Source organism: Ochotona curzoniae, unplaced genomic scaffold (assembly GCF_017591425.1).
Source record: "Ochotona curzoniae isolate NIBS_2020 unplaced genomic scaffold, NIBS_Ocur_1.0 contig_2210, whole genome shotgun sequence".
Lineage (NCBI taxonomy): Eukaryota > Metazoa > Chordata > Mammalia > Lagomorpha > Ochotonidae > Ochotona > Ochotona curzoniae.
Genome location: NW_024465369.1, coordinates 27,246,775 through 27,263,662, shown reverse-complemented (window position 1 = coordinate 27,263,662; position 16,888 = coordinate 27,246,775). Strand labels below are relative to the sequence as shown.

Sequence of the window (16,888 nt, the reverse complement as noted above, 5' to 3'; positions counted from 1 at the left end):
TCCGCCCCCTCCCCTCCCCCGCCGCCTCACAGACTGCTCGGCCGCGCTGCTGAGGCGCCGTGGCGGGAGCGCGAGCGGCCAGGCCACCGCACCTGCAGGGCGCCCGTGCAGCCGAGCCGCTCCACACACACACGCCCCTGCACCCCACCAGCTTCCCGCCGCCTGAGAAGCTGCTCCTCACACGCCGGGCCTCCCATGACGCCCGAGCCCCGCGGCCGGCCACGATGACCACTTCCCTGCAAGATGGGCTGAGCGCCGCCGACAGGGCGGCTGCCCGCGACTCGCCGCTGGCCGCCCAGGTGGACGGCGCTGCCCAGGGGAGGGGCGACGCCCACGACCCCGCGCCGGCGTCCAGGCTGCCCCCTGCGGACGCGACCCGCGGCTGGGCGGCCGACAGGTAGGCAGGCAGCCCTGGGCGGGCGCGGGGGAGTGTCCTGGCGTGGCGGCCCGCGAGGGGATGTGGAGGCGGTCCTAGGGGGTGAGCCATGTGCCCGGAGCTGGGCCAAGTTTGAAAAAGTCTCGGAAGACAATTCCCGCGGAGCTGGCTCCCGCCGGATCAACAGGACATTGTGCTCTCACCGCGCCTTATAAATAGCATCACCGTTTCGTTGCGAGTTGGCGGTCTCCCTTGCCTTTGCTTAACGGTGTGACCTGGAGGGAGTTGTGCAGTGCCAGGAGCGGGCGGGCGGGGAATGAGGCCCATATTCCGGGTCAGTCACCCTCTGTCCCTTCTTCATGCCCCCTGTGCATTTTAAAGAAATCCCCTTTATTTAAAAGAAAGAAAGAAAAAAAGAAGCAGTGGCATATGTGAGTTTACAATAGAGTCTTATAATGACCCCAGAGAAGCAAAGCATGGATTCACATTTAAGCAGTCTTGCAGTTAAGCAGAAAAGAATGGAGGTTTTAAAAGGTTTCCCCATCCTCATGTCATTTAGCACTAAGTGGCTTCGGAGTTGAGCATACTTCAGGCAAGAAAATCGACTCCAATAATAGCGAAATCCAGAGTCTTTGTATTCATGCATTTTCTTCCTCCTCACCCCAGATTTTTGAAGTGCTCCAACTTCAGTGAAGTCACAGTGACTCTAGTGGACTGGAGTACATTCGTAGCAGCAAGTTCTATTAACTCACCTCCTCAGAAGCCCTGCCTTGCCGTTGAGTATCTCTAGTCACTTCAAAAATCAACAGACTGTGTGTGGGCTACATTGTGAATGGAATTTCAAGTGAGATGAACTACAGCTAACATTAATAGATCATCACTTCCAGAAGTCATTAGTAAAACATGACAGCGATGAACTCCCTCAGTGTAATGTAGGGACTTGGTTGATTTAACGGGTGCACAGCAAGGTTGACCTCATCAGGAGGATTTTTGCATTAGGAATTCCCCAGTCCATATTTCTTCCTCAGAAAAACTAACGAAAGTGCTGAAAATGGAGATTCCTTGTTTGGTGACTTTTCCAAAGGCCCCCCCACCCCATTTCCCTAAATGAGACAGAGTTCTAGATGAGTTTTATTCGCATCAATTAACATACTTTATTTTTATCCTCAGAAAGTACAGCAGGAAACTCTTCTGTATGCTTTATATGCAATATTTGAAATGTCCCAGGGTGCTCTGTGTCAGCCTTAATGTACTTTTAAATCCTGATAGCGTTTATCTTTTACATTCTGTTTATGTAAATTATATGCTCTGTTCTCTTGGTGTAGGAGAAAAAAGAAAGATCTTGATGCTCTGGAAATGCCATCCATTCCCAACCCTTTTCCTGAGCTGTGCTGTTCTCCGTTTACATCTGTGTTGTCAGCAGGCCTCTTTCCCAAAGCAAATTCAAGGAAAAAACAGGTATGCATTTCTGCATCTTTAAGTCAAAATACTTTAGGTGTGGTAAACCGTATGATCTGCAAAGATTTTCCCGTCAGTTACAACATTAACAAAGGATTTTCATGGCCTAAGTTAAATTATTCCTGACTGACAGTCCTTCAGTTTGCTTTTTCCTTTTTGGGCCTCAGTTTTCTCTGTTGTATAATGGAATTGCTAAAAGTTAACCTCTTGAGGTCTTGGGGTTGACTAAAAGAGAGAATGTGAGTGTAGAGCAGGTATGGTGGCTAGGAGATATTGTCATTTGCTGAATAAGTGGGAGAGTTCCAAGTGAGAATAGATTGCCAGTTTAAAGTCTAGGCTTGGGAGGCAGTGAGGCAGTGGAAGTGGGGACAACAGGGGACTGATTCGTTCCTCTGCCTTCCTCTTTAATTGTCTGTATTTTCAACCAGAATCAATCTCACTGCTAAAGCAGAGTGATACTATGAATAATGACACAAGGTCGATGGAGTTTAGGATTGCACCTGTTTTCTTCATTTCATTGAATTCCTCAGTTTGGAATCCCTGGGTGGAGAGGACAGGTGATGTGTAAGTGATGGTTACAAGGTGGACTTCGGTAAATCTGCCAAGAGCAGAGACATTTTCTGAATTAGGATGTTCAAAAGGAGGAGGCAAACCCTTAGCTGTTGGGACTGTGACTTTGGGAAGGTTGACAAAGAGATTCTTTTGCTATTGTGAGGAAGTTTAAATCAGATAGTATAGGCAGAGCATGACTTGGGGTACAGTCCTACTGTCTTAAACTGTGTGAGATTTTCCTTTTGGGTTAGGATGTAAGTTGTAATGTGAGATGATAGACCTGATTGTAGATTGTAGTGAGAAAAGGAAATATCTAATAATGACTTAATAGTCACTTGGGGGGATTCAGTAGATAATTTTTTGCCAAATATAGAGTGCCTGCTATGGTATTTGCAACATTTTAGGCGCATGGCACCTTGGTAAGTGAAAATACCCAATTCAAGGAATATTTGCTGAAGTGGCATTTTATCAGATTGAAGTAGGGAAAGGGAAATGGCTGGTAAGAGATGTAGAGGGAGAGATGTAGGATGACCCTCACCTTACTTTTCCTTGGGCATGTTAACAGAATGCCTGTGGGTACACTTAATAGGACAGGGTTTGTTTTGAATAGACGGTGAGAACATGTGCTGTGTTGATTGAACTATGTCAATACAGGAAAAAAGAGAGTGGGTGAGAAGTTGGGGTCACATCAGAGTATGCCCGAAAGAGGACACTCATTAGCCTAGAGGAAACATCATAGGGAAAGAGAACATTTCCTCAGATCATATTTAGCAAAGAGGAACAGGGGAAAATGGTAAGATGTTGCTATGGACTTCAGTACTTTTCTGCTCTGGCTTCATATCCTGTGCGTTTCTCAGGCAGTGAGATATACCTACAGAGATGGTTGTGCTGCTTCATGAGTAGAGGGTCTCAGCCTTGCTTCTAAGGGCCATTCCCTGGGGGTTGTGTCCACTTTACAAGGCCATTCTTCAGGAACTCTTCCTTGGCCCAAGGGTTGGAGTCTGTGAAGAGAAGTCCCAAGGCTGGGGAAGAGGAAGGTTTCTGTTCACTTTCTTTCCCTTTTTTCCTCCACCTTGATTTTGCATCTAGAGCAGATTCCTCAGGGAGAAAGTGAAAATTTATGTTTTTTATTTACAAGTAAATGACCAGAAATTTCATATGTTATATCTCATCTGGCATTCAAAATCATGATCCAAAGTTATTTTAAAGTATAGTGCATGAGTGATAAAGCATATTGAAGCAAAATGTAGGATATGGTTTTTCTGTTTTCACAAGTAGAGTGTCCCAAAGTAGGTAGCATTGTTGGATCTTAGTTATTATTTCAGTTGAGAGTTTAAATGAGAGAGAAGACATACTCCTTAGTTCTCCTGTTACTGTTTTGTTGGCCGGAAATGTTCTCTAGCCCCATTTTCTTAAATTTACCAGTAAAGCAGATTTAAAGTGTTACCTTCCTTTATTTGTATATGGCTTATAAGAATAGCCAGTGATAAAGGTGGCAAGTTATGTACTTAATGTCTTTTTATATACTAGTTTAAGATAGAAATTTACTGGGAAATTTCCTTTAACGATAAGCCCCAAGCATCTAAAATTTGTTGAGAAGGAAAGAGTAATATATTTTTAATTCTTGCAGCTGAATCAGTTTTTGTCTCACCGTTGTCTACATAGAGGAAGTTTACATAGATGGACATAGTGTTAACTGCTTCCCGGGACTATGAAATATAACTAATCCAAAATAAACACTCTGAAGATCCTAAAGATTACAAGTAGTTGTGCAAAACTGTGTCATAGGATATTTGAGTTGGGAGCTATTTTTGAGATTATTCGGTGTAGTAGTCTTTTAAATAGATGTTTAAACTCAGTGCAAGCAAAACTTTTATGGCTGACAGGGGCACAGCTGGGACCCATGGCAAGTTTCTGAAAACTTTGCCAGTTGCTATTTAGGAAGCTCACAATATCAAGTAGTACCAGTGATAAATGTATCGGTGTCAGTAGGTAAAACTTGGCCCCGAATGGAAGAGTAGGGTTGTTGATGGCATTGTAAGGATGAATCTAAGGACTCAAGAGTCTCTCTTTTTCTGCTGTCCTGAAATGTAACTTTGTTGTTTATTTCTACTTTCTTTTCCATTTCCTCCCAACTTGGGATAAAAATGATGAAATCATTGGTTATGTCATCATATGCAATTTATTACTATCATTAGCAGCCAACTTTTCTATGTAGTTTATAATCCTTAGGGTGTTACTTCAGAAGTCCACCGGGAAGTGAGTGTGTCGACCACAATTTAAGATTTAGAAAAGATTAAGAGAAACCCTGTCCTTGTCCTGCTCATGCAATTACAGTTAAAGGAAGATCAAAAGGAAGATCGTGTCTCAGGGTGCTTTGCCCCTTACCATACTATATCTATTCCAATCTCCTTCTAGTCTTTCTATATCTTAGAAAAATAAAAATGTATCTTCCAAGTAATTAAGCAGTAATTTTTCTATTGTATCTGTGATCTCCACCCTGCCGCCACTATGTTAGGAACTTTCCAAGGGCAAGTAGAGCTCTGTCTCCCAAATTTAAGGGCCTCTCTTGTGTGATTCTTTTGTGGTAATTATGTCAGCTTGTATGTGCTGAACATGTATAGCAGTTGGGATCCTGTGGGAATCCTGTGTGGCTGCCACATTAATTGAACTCTCATATGCTCATTTCCCTAATGTACTCAGAGTGGAAATAAGAAAACTCTGCCCCCATATTTTCATCTTTACAGACTTAAAAGGTCAAGATTTCACTTCATTTACTTTATTTATTCCCTTTATAAAATGCTTTCTTTCTTTCCTGAAGCCACTTGAAATACATTTGGAAAGTCTGTCATCGAATCCCTACCTGGCTTTATTTGCATCTCTGAAAAATGTTGTTTTCTTAAACAACCTAAATATCATTATTCTCTAATGAAAATAACAATAATTCCTTGGTTTTGTCTAAAACCATCCATAATCAAATTTTCTCTGTTGGAATGGCACATAAAATACTCAAATTACATACTGGTTATGTTTCAAAAGATTGCAAATTAGCTTTTTGGAAGTTTGAATTCATTTTCAGATGGAAACAACATCACAAATTGTATTTTGGCCCTCCAAGCTATTTTACAAGACTCCATTTAATGTGAAATGAAACATGAATATATATGCAGAAAGAATAATAGAAAGGACCTTGTCCTACAGCCATTTGCTACTTTTTCATGCTGACACTTGATGAATATCATTTTTTGAGGGGGAGACTTTGAAGCATGCACATCGTCATAGCAGGGTTGGAGCAGGCAGGCTAAGCCATACTTCTGGAAATGTGGTCAGAAAACCAGGTCCAGAGAGGAGTTAGACCTCTTGCAGATTCCACCAAATAATAATCTGGGAAGGACACAATCATTCAACATTTTTTTCCCTTGAGATATATACAAACTCTGGGCTACTCTTGTGCTCACCACTTTCATACTTAAACTTTGTGATCTTTCAAAATTGTTAGCACCTTACTTAATTAAGAGGAGGGGGAGTGTCACAGGTAGACATTAGTTAGTATTGAGTGTTTGCAACAAAGAGCTTTCAATGAAAGCTGAAAGATGGTGTTTTAGAGCTTGTAGACCAGAAATTCGCTGCTCTCAAGGAGGATTGGAACTGGTTGGAACCAGAAAGTCCGCAAAAATCAAAGCAGCCACTTTCTCTATTCACTCTTATTATTATTATTATTATTATTATTATTATTATTATTATTATTGTTATTATATTTAGAAATCACAATTACAGAGAAAGGGAGAGGCAGAGATCTTCTATTCCCTGGTACTCCCCTGAAGTGGCTGCAAAAGGCTGCCAGTCCGAGTCAGAGTGAGCAGCTTCTTTTGGGTCTCACGTGTGGGTGCAGGGTCTCAAGGACTTGGGCCATTTTCTGCTTCTTTCCCAGGCCATTCATTAGCAGAGGTCTGGATTAGAAGTGGAGTGGCCAGGATTTGAACTGGCATCCATATGGGACTCCGGTGCCACAGGCTGAGGATTAGCTTGCTGCATCACCATGCCTACCCATATTCGCCCCTTTTGTTCTTTCTACTTGTATAGCTCAGAAGCACTGTTTCTTCTGGCTACTCAGCTTTGCTTTCTGATATTTCTCAGTAGTTCTGCTGGCCCTGCCTTCATGTCAGCCCCTGTGGCCCTGAATGGCCAAACTGAGTTTTCTTGTGAAGGTAACTGATTGGAGTCTCTTTCTGGAGGAGGTATTTAGTCTGGTGTTCCCAGCACTTGTTCAATCAGTTATGGTAAAGCGATGAGAGACCTGAATCCCCACTCATTAAGCAAGGCTGTGGAGATAGATTTTGTGAGAAAGGCATGTATGTGTCGTATGGAGGACAGGGAAGGAAATGGTGGACAGATCATGTCCCAGTGGGAAAAAAAAATCTCAGACGAAAAACTAAGTCTTAGCATGTCTGTGATGAGCTATTGATCATTTTGTGTGACTTAGCCGAAGCTGTTCAGTGGTGTCCAGTTCTTCTGTCTGAACATACTTTTCAGTAAGTGTGTTTTTCCCTTCTGTCATCCCTCAGTGTATTCAGCTTCCTTGGCCTTTGTCCTGGGCTTACATTTGTGAGGTCACTTAGCTGAGAGGGTAGACGATAGCAGCCCCGAATACTCCTGGCCTCATGCTAGTTACCTTCATTTGCAGCAGCAGACAGCTGTCTGTACTCTAACACTCTAATCCCCTAGCAGTTGTTCTTTGTTGAGGTTGTATTTCCTGTTTGAAGGCAGCCTGTAATTTTTGGTTAATATCCTGGGAACATTTGCTGTCAAGTCCTTATCTATAACATGGGTTTTATTTTTCACTTTCCTGGAAACTCAGCTTTTAGTCTGCTCTTCCCTAGGGGCATGCTTTATGTTCTATTAAGAGATGGAAAACTGGAGTCATTCATGCTTCCATATAAATGTGGATCTTATTTCATATAAAAAATGTTTCTACAGTCATGGATATTACTTCGAAAAATGTCAGCAGGGATGGAATAGTAAGAAATTCTGTTCTACAAGTATGTGGTTACATATATTTTTAATGGAGATAGGCAAGCATGAGAATCATCTTTTTGGCATTTTGGATAGAGAACAACTCAAGGAAGATGCTAGAGAGTGGCCACAGCCTTTGACAATGCAAAGGAGAAATAGAAATGAATTTATTTAGAGAAAAAAATCAAATAACTGGTATATTGTTCTTGCCTTTGGCCTACTTAATGTTTTTTCAAGGATCAGAAGGAAAAAAAAACAATAATAGATTTAATCTTCTTAACCAGTTTCCAAATGCTTATTTTCCAAAAGATCATTAAAAACTTGACTGCTTACTCAGATTCATTTTTTCATAGATGTGATAGTTAGGTGGTAATATTAAAGTTTCTAAACCCATCAGAACTCCAAAGAATAATGTATTTTCAATATCCCCATACAATTTTTATTACTGTTATTATGGAAAATGTAAGTCAATAGGATATGATTTAAAGATACTGATTGAAATAATCAAATCCGGTTTTCAAGTCTGATTCGGCTGCTGATGTTTGATTTGATCTTAGCCCTGGTCCACACTTTTTGGCACTTAGAATTTTGTGATTTTGTTCTATTCATGGAGAAGGTTGCCTGATAGCTCTTGTAGCACCAAGATTCCTGTGCAGTAAGTGCTGGATTGGTGTGGGGAGTTGGTGGAGAAGAAAGGGAAAGTCAAGGGAAGGGGAGTTTGTTTGGATCTACTGTTCCCACATGCTCCTTCCCAGCCTCTATTCACACACTCAGTTATCAACAAGTGCATCTGGATTGTACAGGGCAAGAGCATAGCATAGCATATCAGCGGAGATGATGGTTGATAGCAAAGTCTGGTTAAACTACAAATTGTGCATCAAAGTCAAGTTTCAAATATTAGAAAAAAATCAAAGAAGGCGTCAGATCTAAAAGGAGCCAAATTGAGTGCTGAAGTTGAAGTACAAAAGCAAATACTTAAGAAATAAGAATATGAGACTTAAGATGAAAATTTATTTGAAGCTGGCATACTTCCAATGTGCATTTGGCTGTGCTTGCCTTGGAGGGTGTGGGGTAGGCCTAGCCTCTGTCATTTTCTAAATTCTTCATGTTCCACCCTCAAATCATCTATTTGGTTGCTCAAGCCTAAAGTCACAAAGAACATCTTCTGATCTTATAAAGTTTTACCATGTGTTTCATCCAAATAGACTTGAGCCTTTTGACTTTCTCCTTCATGCAGCCATTTTAATTTCAGCTGCTGTATTCTTACTTTTAGGAGCCATATGCTGGCATATGCTGGCCTCCTTTCTTCTCCATTAGCCTATCTTGGTCTATTATCCTCATAGTTTATGGAATTAGAATATTCCATATAACTGCCTCCCTGAAAAAATAAAAAACAAAAAACAAAAAACTTCTGATAGTCTAGAATAAAATCTGTGACTTGTTTGGTCTACAGGTCTCTGTATGGTGTGGCTCCTATCTTTTTAAACTTGATCTGCATTCTATCCTTGTGTGTGTGTGTGTGTGTGTGTGTGAACTTGGCAATCTATTTTATTTTTATCTTAGAATTTTAGGCTGACATGATTTTGTACTAGAAATTTATTTGTAAGGCAGAGTCACATAGAAAGAGCAGGAGGGAGAGAAAAAAATATTCATCTACTGGTTCACTCTCTAAATGGCCACGATGGCCAGGACAAGGACACACCTCTTGCTCTCTCTTTTTCTTTATCTGACCCTCTTCTATTTCTCTCTCTGTCTCTCTGTAACTCCAACTTTCAAAATAAATAAATAAACAAACAAATAAATAAATAAATATGATAAATATTTAAGATCAATTCTGCCAAATTAGATTGTGACCTTTTGTAATCGTGGTCTTTCATCTTCATCAAATTCTTAAAAATTATTTTTAATTCTAGTATTAGAGTCTGTTCACAAAAATTAACTTATGTGGTGAGCTCCTAGACAAATTGGATTTAGCAGTATGCATCTTTTGGTTTCATTTCAAGCACAGGAAGTTTTTATCATGCATAATAAAGTTAGTGGTCATGTTTTTTATTTTATTACTGTTTTAGTGTGCTTGTGAAAAGGGCTCACTGCATTGCTTTTTTCTAGCTTGCTTTATGTTATGAAACCCACCTCTTTAGAAAATCTAAAGTGGAAATGTCAGTGGGGTTTATATGAGACTCAAAGAACAATGAATAAATGCTGGCAGATGTCTTAATTATTAGGTATTAATGTTATTTGTGAGTTAGACCACCACCTACAAATGGTGAGACTTACCCCTTAAATATACACAAAGATGTTACAAGAGGTGCTCAAACTTAAAGATTTATGGGAATCTTCAACTTCCATGTGTATGTTTTCCTAAAACTTACTATTCTGAGAAGGCCTCTGTTTCACCATGGACTTCTCATCTGGTGTATTACCCTGGAACATTGAAACCTTTAGGGCATCGTTCAAAGGGAAAGCTTCCTTCAGTGGTTAAATTAAGCAGTGAAAATCATAAGGGATTTTTTTTTCTGTTTACGTCTTACTTAATTCTAGAAAGGATAACTGTAGCTTGGAATGATCATTTTGGCTGGTGCTGAAACATTCTGTGTTTGGATATATGATGCTGTGATGCGAGTAATAAACATCTTAATTTAAAAAAATTATTTTAGAGAGAGTATCCGTCTACTGGTTCACTTCCCCAAGACCTATAATGGCAAGAACTGGAACAGTCTGGAGCCAGGAGTGGGATAAGCAATCTAGGTCTCCCATGTTGATATTGGGAATCTATTATTGAAGGCATTACTGTTGTCTCCCCAGCATGCATTGGTAGGAAGTTGAAGTCAAAATGTACTACTCTGATATGGGATGCAGATGTCTTAAAAGTTTAAATCTCCACTTCCCAATTTTCAATTTCTTTTTTTAAAACATTTATTTTATTTTTGTTGGAAAGTCAAATACACAGAGAGGAAGATCTGCCTGTTGATTCAATCTCCAAATAGCCACAACGGCCAGAGCTGCAATCAGTTGATCCAAAGCCAGGAGCCTAGAGCCTCTTCTGGGTTTCCCACGTGGGTGCAGGGTTCGCAGGGAGCTGGATGGGAAGCAGGGACGCTGGGATAAGAACCAGCGCCCATGTTGGATGATGGTGCATGCAAGTTGAGGACTTCAGTAGCTAGATTACAATGCCAGACACTCCGATTTTTAATTTCTGACTTCATTTCTTTCATGGCCTATTGTTGGAAAATATGGCATAAAATACTTGTGGGGGGTTTGTGAGGATGAATCAAAGAGGTTATCAGAAATAGTAAATGTCGGAAGTATTCTTTTGTTATTTATGAAAAGGCATTTTTCATGATTCTCAATAAGTTTTTACAGAATATATAAATAGCTGGAAGGAAATGCACATGCTGATTCTAATATAATATGTAGGCTGGTGCAGCAGATGAGGTTTGCTGGGAAGCTGACTTTGGAACAGAGATATGTTTGGCTTCAGGACGTTTTATTAGGAGAGCCCTTAGGAAGAACAGCCATGGGCGCAGTAGCCTAGCAGCTAAAATCCTCGCCTTAAAGGTGCTGGGATCCCATATGGGCGCCAGTTCTAATCCCGGCAGCCCCACTTCCCATCCAGCTCCCTGCTTGTGGCCTGGGAAAGCAGTTAAGGGCAGCCCAAAACCTTGGGATCCTGCACCTACACGGGAAACCCATGAAGAAGCTCCTGGCTTCAGATTGGCTCAACGTTGGCTGTTGTGACCACTTAGGGAGTGAATCAACAGATGGAAAATCTTCTCAGCCTCTCCTCCTCTCTGTATATCTGTCTTAAATCTTTAAAAAAAAAAAACCCATAGGAATGGCCAGAGGGAAGAGAAGCCTCTCCAAGCTAGCATTAATTCATCCCATAGGAACTCGGGAGCTGGAATGGCTCTGTAGACTTGTATGAGGGCAGTTAAACTGCCTGGGAAATGTATGACCTGTGGCAGGGCTCCTCTGTTTAGTGGAGTGCTGTGGGTTTCAGAGTCTCAGTCCTAGGTTCTTCATGACTGAAACTCAGTCCCTGGGTGACCCAGTGTTTTAGCTGTGATGGGTGGATTGGCTTGACTTGCTACAGTTAGGGCCCGATTCTTCAGCAGAAATCTTTGTTGGGAGTTTGGAAGTGTCCAAGATAATCTGAACAAAACTGGAAGAGAAAGCTCGTACGTTACTTCTTTCAAATTTAGTGTATGTGATTTGATATTGTGGTTAAATATATTTCAGCAAATCATATTATGAACTATTTACTCTCTAAGTCCAGTCAATTTCCATTCTGTTTCACCCTCAGATGTTTTAATATTTTCCACTTCCTAAAAAATTATATGTTGGCTGCTGGGGTAGTTTTTTAAATGTATGCCATTTGCTTTCATTAAAAACATAAGCAATTTTTTATCTTGATGAATACTACATTTAAGGCGGATAGTTCTAATTTTATACTTGGTTTTTGTTTAATGAGATTCAGCTGAAATCCAGAGATGGAAATGCATACTCATAGAATTACCAAAATAATTCTGTATGCTTGCCCTACCTCTCCCTTATACTCCCCAGAATCTTTAGTTCTGTATTACTTCTGTCTGAATTCAGTTATTTTTCTTGTAAGATAAAATATATCATTTTCCCCTGATTTAAAATATTTTTACTTAGAATTGTATATTTATACCTCAGTTTCAATTGTAAAATAAAGTAAGATTTTATCTGAGAGAATAAAAATCTGCTTTGGCTGATTGCTTTGAGACTAAGAACCAACTTCAGCTTGCACGGTTGACATTTCCCTTACATTTAATAAGCTAAATCTGAGACCTTAATCTGTTTTTAAAGATTTATTTATTTTTATTGCAAAGTCAGGTATACACAGAGGAGGACAGACAGAGAGAAAGGTCTTCTGTCCGAGGATTCACTCCCCAAGTGGTCACAACAGTCGAAGCTGAGCTGAGCTGAGCTGAGCTGAGCTGAAGTCAGGATCAAGGAGCCAGGAGTCTCTTATGGGTTTCCTAGGTGGTGCAGGGTCCCAAGGCATGGGCTGTCTTCCTCTACTTTCCCAGGCCACAAGCACGGAGCTGGATGGGAAGCAGGGCCACCAGTATTAGAACCTGTGCCCATATTGGATCTTGGCACGTTCAGTGCGAGGACTTTTGCCGTGGCATGGGCTACCTCATCGGGCCCCAAGATCTTAAACTTTTGATGAGAGTAGATTCATAATGTATTTTGAGATAAAGTCGTTTTGTGAAAAAAAAGAAAAATCAGGCCAAAATCATATGAGTGTGTTGATTTGGTCATTTTGTGATGGATAAATAAATAAAATAAACCCACGTTTTTCTGAGTGTGAACAAAGTACATTTAGGGGAAAGAGAAATAAATCATTAATGGAAAAGCTTTGTTGATTTAATTGGATAACAAATACTTTTTAAGGAGGTGGTTTTCAACTTGATTTCTGTACTTAAAATAATATTTTTACTTGTTTGTTGTTTTTAAGTGGGGCAGAGCTTTCAGGGAGAGGAGATTGCCTATCCTGGTTCACTACCCAAATGCCCACAAGAGCTGAAGCTGGGCAAGCCTCAAGTCAGGAGCTTGGAACTCCATTTGGGTGTCTCATTCAATCTTTACCACTTAGGGTACCTGTCAAGCAGGCAGCTGGAATTGAGGGTTGAGGCAAGATAATCCCTCAAGCACTATGTGGAACACAGGTCTTTGTGCCAACTACGGACCCTGAGTTCATCTTCAGTCATCATATAGGAGATCCTACTTTATTCAGTGGTGTTGAAGGATCGTTCAGTCTAAGCACATCTAAGTTTGGATTACCCTTGCTCCAAATTAGTTCTGTGCTTTGTCTCCCTTGTAAGCATTTTCAGTCTTACCAGTGCTCGCATACCAATGAAAAGAAATATATGCTTCATGAGATTTCCAGTAAAGGCCCTTCAATCAGGTCACATTTACAGTGGAAGATGACCTTAATTCTTGGGAAGGGTGGCTTATGTGTGTCAAGCACAGTGTTCAGATGAAAGGGCTACTTTGGTATTATTTAACTGTGTATTGGCAAGACTCAGTCCAGTATCTAGTTTCTCTTTAGAGCCATTTTGCATTATATTACAGTACTCTTACTGTGCTCTGCCAAAGAAATTAAGATCAGCTGGAACACACTGTAGGTCATTGGGTTGGAATCTTAGGGCACTGGGAATTTCATGTTTTGTTTTAATGACCTCATTTAGGCTGAACCTGCCTTTGTCCCAAAGGAATAAGGGCCCTTTACAAAGCCATGATTGCATCTCAGGAGAAATGTGGAGAGACCCAGGGAGAAAAACAAATGACTGAATATTTAAAAATACTGGGTCAAGCGCCACACTTGGTGTACTTAATAAAGATGATGCTTAGTGGGAATTTATGGACCAGGAGACCTCATTAAAGTCTCCTTAGCATGGGTTTTAGTTGCCAAGTTCCATGTTATATGAAATTGCTTTGAAGCCTGAAGGGTGTAGTTTTAAGAAAAATGAAATGAAGAAGTGTTTACAGATTGTGCAGTAGTTTATGGGTCGTGTTCTGTAGGAGATGTTTTCTGGAGAGATGTCCCATCATTTCTGAATGCATTATTAAGGAATTATTACTCCCATTATTAAGGAATGAAGACCTCCTATATATTTATCAAAGTGACATTTTACAAGTATGATGGTAAGTGTGTGAGGACTGTTGAAAGGCCTTCTGGGAAGTTGCATGATTAGCACTGAACATAATTTAGGTGAATTTTTAAGTTTTTCTTTTTTAATTTTATGAGAGAGAGAGAGGAACACTTTGTCCTATCCACTCATTCACTCCCTAAATTCTTACAGTGCCTTTGGCTTGGCCAGGACTAACAAAGGTATCTAAAATTCAGTCTAGGTTTTCTAAATGGTACTTGAGCCATAATCATTTGCAGGAAGCTGGATTGGGGAGCAGAGTGGGAACTCGAACCCAGGCACAATGATATAGTATGCAGATGTCTCAAGTGGTGCCTTCAGTGCTATTGCCAAGTACTCCTTCCTACATGAAATTTCCGGAGAAACTAAATTGCCTAATATTATTGCCTAGTCCAAGATGGCAAGATGTTTAATTACTTCCTTATGTCTTGGTGATTCTGGCAGGAGCATGTGAGAATCACTCATGTGGTTTTCAGTGCTCTGAGAAATCTGTCTTGGTAACTACTAGGAGAGTCATTGATCAACTTTCCTCTCATATAGTTGCTAACTATGTAATTTGTCTCTGGAGGTTCTCTGATTTCACTGGACCCAGAATCATTGATATTGAGGCTATTGGATACGTTTTTTTTTTTTTTTTTTATTCAAGTGTCTTCTATTTCTTGCATCTTGCAGGAAATTGCTCTCACCGAAGACCACCTTATTGCCACTTTTTAATCTTGCCTTTATGTCTCAATAGTACTGGACATGTTGGACCACTGTTTCCTTCTTGAAATAACTGACTTCTACCTTCTATAGATCTCTGTTGTGGAACTTCAGTGTTGATGTTTATTAGGGTTTCATCCTGGAGCTTGTTGCTTTCATTTTACTGCCAATTGTTTCTGTTTCCATGGCCTCAATTATAATACATGCCTACAGTCTAGGCTAGATTTTTATCTTGGACTGTCTACTGGAAGTCTTTGCTTACATAGCTATTGGCATTTCAAGCTGCACATATTTCAAACTGATTTATTGTTTTTACTCTGAACTTGTGCCTTCTCTAATGTTTTCCTTGATTGGGAATAGAGTGCTCTGCTCATAGCAGAAACTCAGCATCTTACTTTACTGATGGTATCTCTTCATTCCTTTCTGTCCTCATCCACTTGGTTACCAGGTCCTCTCAGAAAAACAACTGTTGGATTTACCTGCTTTTCATAAACTCTTTGCCAAGGCACTAATGAGGCCAAGTCATCTCCTTCCTAGCTTCTTTGAAACTCTCTTCATTGATTACTCTACTTTGTCTTCTACTCTTAGAAGTATAATATTATATTAAAAACTCTTCTTAATAAGGAGGTAAATTTCACAAATTGTAAAATTAGGCATTTTAAAATTCATTGGCATTTCATACATTTATAATTTCTGCCACCATGACCTTTATCTAGTTTCAAAATTGTCATAAGCAGAAGGGGAAACAGTACACATTAAGCAGTTACTCCCCAAACTCCTTTTCCTCTTAGCTGCTGGCAACCACTAATCTACATTCTGTTTCTATGCATTGACCTGTTCTGTATGTTTCCTAAAAATTGAGTATCCATTGTGTAACTTTTTGTGTCTAGGTTCTTCTATGTAGCCTTGTTTTGAAGTTCATCCATATCGTAGCATGTACCAAGATGCATCTCAACATGCAGCCATTCTAAACATGTAGAGAAGTAACTACCTTTCCCCCCTTTTCAGAGCTGGTTGTTCATCTAGTGTGTCATCACTGTTTGTTTCTGCCTTTGTTCTCATTCCAGTTTGGCATCGCTTCTCCTTCTAGTTAGGGAACCACTGTTCTGAAGTTGCTGAGCATCCTTTCTTGCTACGTTTTTATGCTTTCCCAACATACGTACCCTAGCACATTTCAGTGACATTTGTAACAATATTTTTTGTATGCATTTCTGCAGCATGCTGTTTTCATTGGACATTTTTGCTTAACCTTTATTAAATGATGTAGATTCAGTTCATTTCAATGGTATATTGCTGTGGATATATATCATAATGTTTTAATTCTCAACTGAAAAAAAAATCCCATACTAAGAACCCTTGCTCTTGTGACTGTTTCAAGGATTTTTCTACCATATGTATTTGGGAGTGGAAGTGCTGTTGAGCAGGTGCACATTCAGTCTTGCTAGATTTTGCCAAATTGCTCTCCATAGCAATTGTACCCACTATATGTGTCTCCATTTCCACACTTTCTCATCAACAGCTGGTATTTTTCAGAATTTTACATTTTGCCAATGTGGTGAGTGTAATAAAATTTAGTTACTATGTTAATTTGTGTTACTTTGATTACTTGTAAGGTAGAACATATTTTTCGTTTGGTTTTTACCTTAATTGTTCTTCTCTTTGATTTATCTGTATGTACTTTATTTATTTATTTGTTGGAGGACTGGAGGAAAAAATATGAGGGGGGAGGAGAGAGAGAGAAGAAAGGAGAGAAGAGGAGAAGAGAGAAGAGGAGAAGAGAGAAGAGGAAAGAAACAGAAACATTTAATTGTTCACTATCTAAATACATGCAATGGCCAGAACAGGGTCAGGTACAAAGCTGGGAGGTGGGAACATAATGTAGGGACCTATGTGGGTGACAGAAATGCAATCACTGCGTCATCACTGCTGCCTCCTAGAATTGTTTTAGCAGAAAGCCAAATTCAGAGGCCAGCAGAGCTGGCAATTGAACCTTGGAATGCTGATATTGGACATGTGTTGGGTATCTTAATGGTTAGAAAAACATCCACTCTAAGGCCAATTTTTACATTATCTTTTAAAGATGATTTGCCACCATTCTTTATCA

At 40.1% G+C, this 16,888-nt stretch overlaps 1 protein-coding gene across 1 annotated transcript in view; it reads left to right on the top strand.

Moving 5' to 3' along the window:
• Positions 1 to 224: 224 nt before the first annotated feature.
• GRB14 (growth factor receptor bound protein 14) overlaps positions 225 to 16,888 on the top strand; it is a 122,411-nt gene continuing 105,747 nt past the window's right edge. The window contains exons 1-2 of the mRNA XM_040972043.1: positions 225 to 397; positions 1,702 to 1,834. Coding sequence (XP_040827977.1) covers positions 225 to 397; positions 1,702 to 1,834 — 306 coding nt within the window. The remainder of the gene's footprint in view (positions 398 to 1,701; positions 1,835 to 16,888) is intronic.